Raw genomic sequence first — 930 nt, 5'->3', positions numbered from 1 at the left:
TCATATTCCATCTATAATTAAATTTTTACACCAGAGTTTTCCCATAGCATTTTTCATGTCTGAATTTCTCAAGGTATATATTAGAGGATTCAACATGGGAGTGACAATTGTATAAAACACAGTCACGTATTTGTCAATGGGAAAGTTGGAGACAGGTCTAACATACATGATAATACATGGAACAAAAAAGAGGACAACCACCGTAATGTGGGAGCTGCAGGTAGACAGGGCTTTACCCCTCCCTTCCTGACTGTAACTTTTAAGGGAGCTTAGAATGACTCCATAGGAGATGAGTAGAAGGACAAAGACGACCATGCAGATGGCTCCACCATTGGCAACCACAGTGAGACCTATAAAGTAGGTGTCAGTGCACGCAAGTTCCAATAACGGGTACATGTCACAGCCGAAGTGGTCGATGACATTGGGTCCACAGAAGGGGAGTCTGTACACAAAGACAATTTGGACCATAGAGTGCATCAAACCGCCAACCCAGGCCACCACCAACAGAAGGATGCAAACCTGTCGATTCATGATGGTCAAATAGTGCAGAGGCTTACAGATGGCCACGTAGCGATCATAGGCCATCGCCACCAGAAGGAAGACCTCAGCTCCACCAAACAAGTGTTCTATAAAGAGCTGACCCATGCATGCTTGGAAGGAAATCGTCTTTTTATCACAGAGTAGGTCTGCAAGCAATTTGGGTGAAATGGCAGTGGAATAAGCAGCATCCATGAGTGACAGGGAGGCCAGGAAGAAGTACATTGGGGAGCCCAAGGAGGGGCTGCTCATAATAGTCACCATGATGAGCAGGTTGCCTACAATCGTCACAACGTATGTGAGTAAAAACATTACAAATAATGTTTTTTGCCAATCAGGATCCTGAGTGAGGCCCAGGAGGACAAATTCTGTCACATTGTTACTCCCTCCCAT

General features: G+C 45.1%; 1 protein-coding gene across 1 annotated transcript; it reads right to left on the bottom strand.

Moving 5' to 3' along the window:
• LOC105884106 (olfactory receptor 4A5-like) lies at positions 1–930 on the bottom strand. Its single transcript, XM_020286823.2, has one exon. It carries the CDS (start codon positions 928–930, stop codon positions 1–3), a length of 930 nt encoding a protein of 309 aa, XP_020142412.1.

This window comes from Microcebus murinus, chromosome 4 (genome assembly GCF_040939455.1).
Source record: "Microcebus murinus isolate Inina chromosome 4, M.murinus_Inina_mat1.0, whole genome shotgun sequence".
Classification (NCBI taxonomy): domain Eukaryota; kingdom Metazoa; phylum Chordata; class Mammalia; order Primates; family Cheirogaleidae; genus Microcebus; species Microcebus murinus.
Note: the sequence above shows the minus strand (reverse complement) of the source record. Positions and strands in the feature narration are given on the sequence as shown.

Bases quoted from the DNA above. Each gene is read 5' to 3' on its own strand.
- LOC105884106 (XM_020286823.2), bottom strand. From the start codon at position 930: ATGGGAGGGAGTAACAATGTGACAGAATTTGTCCTCCTGGGCCTCACT.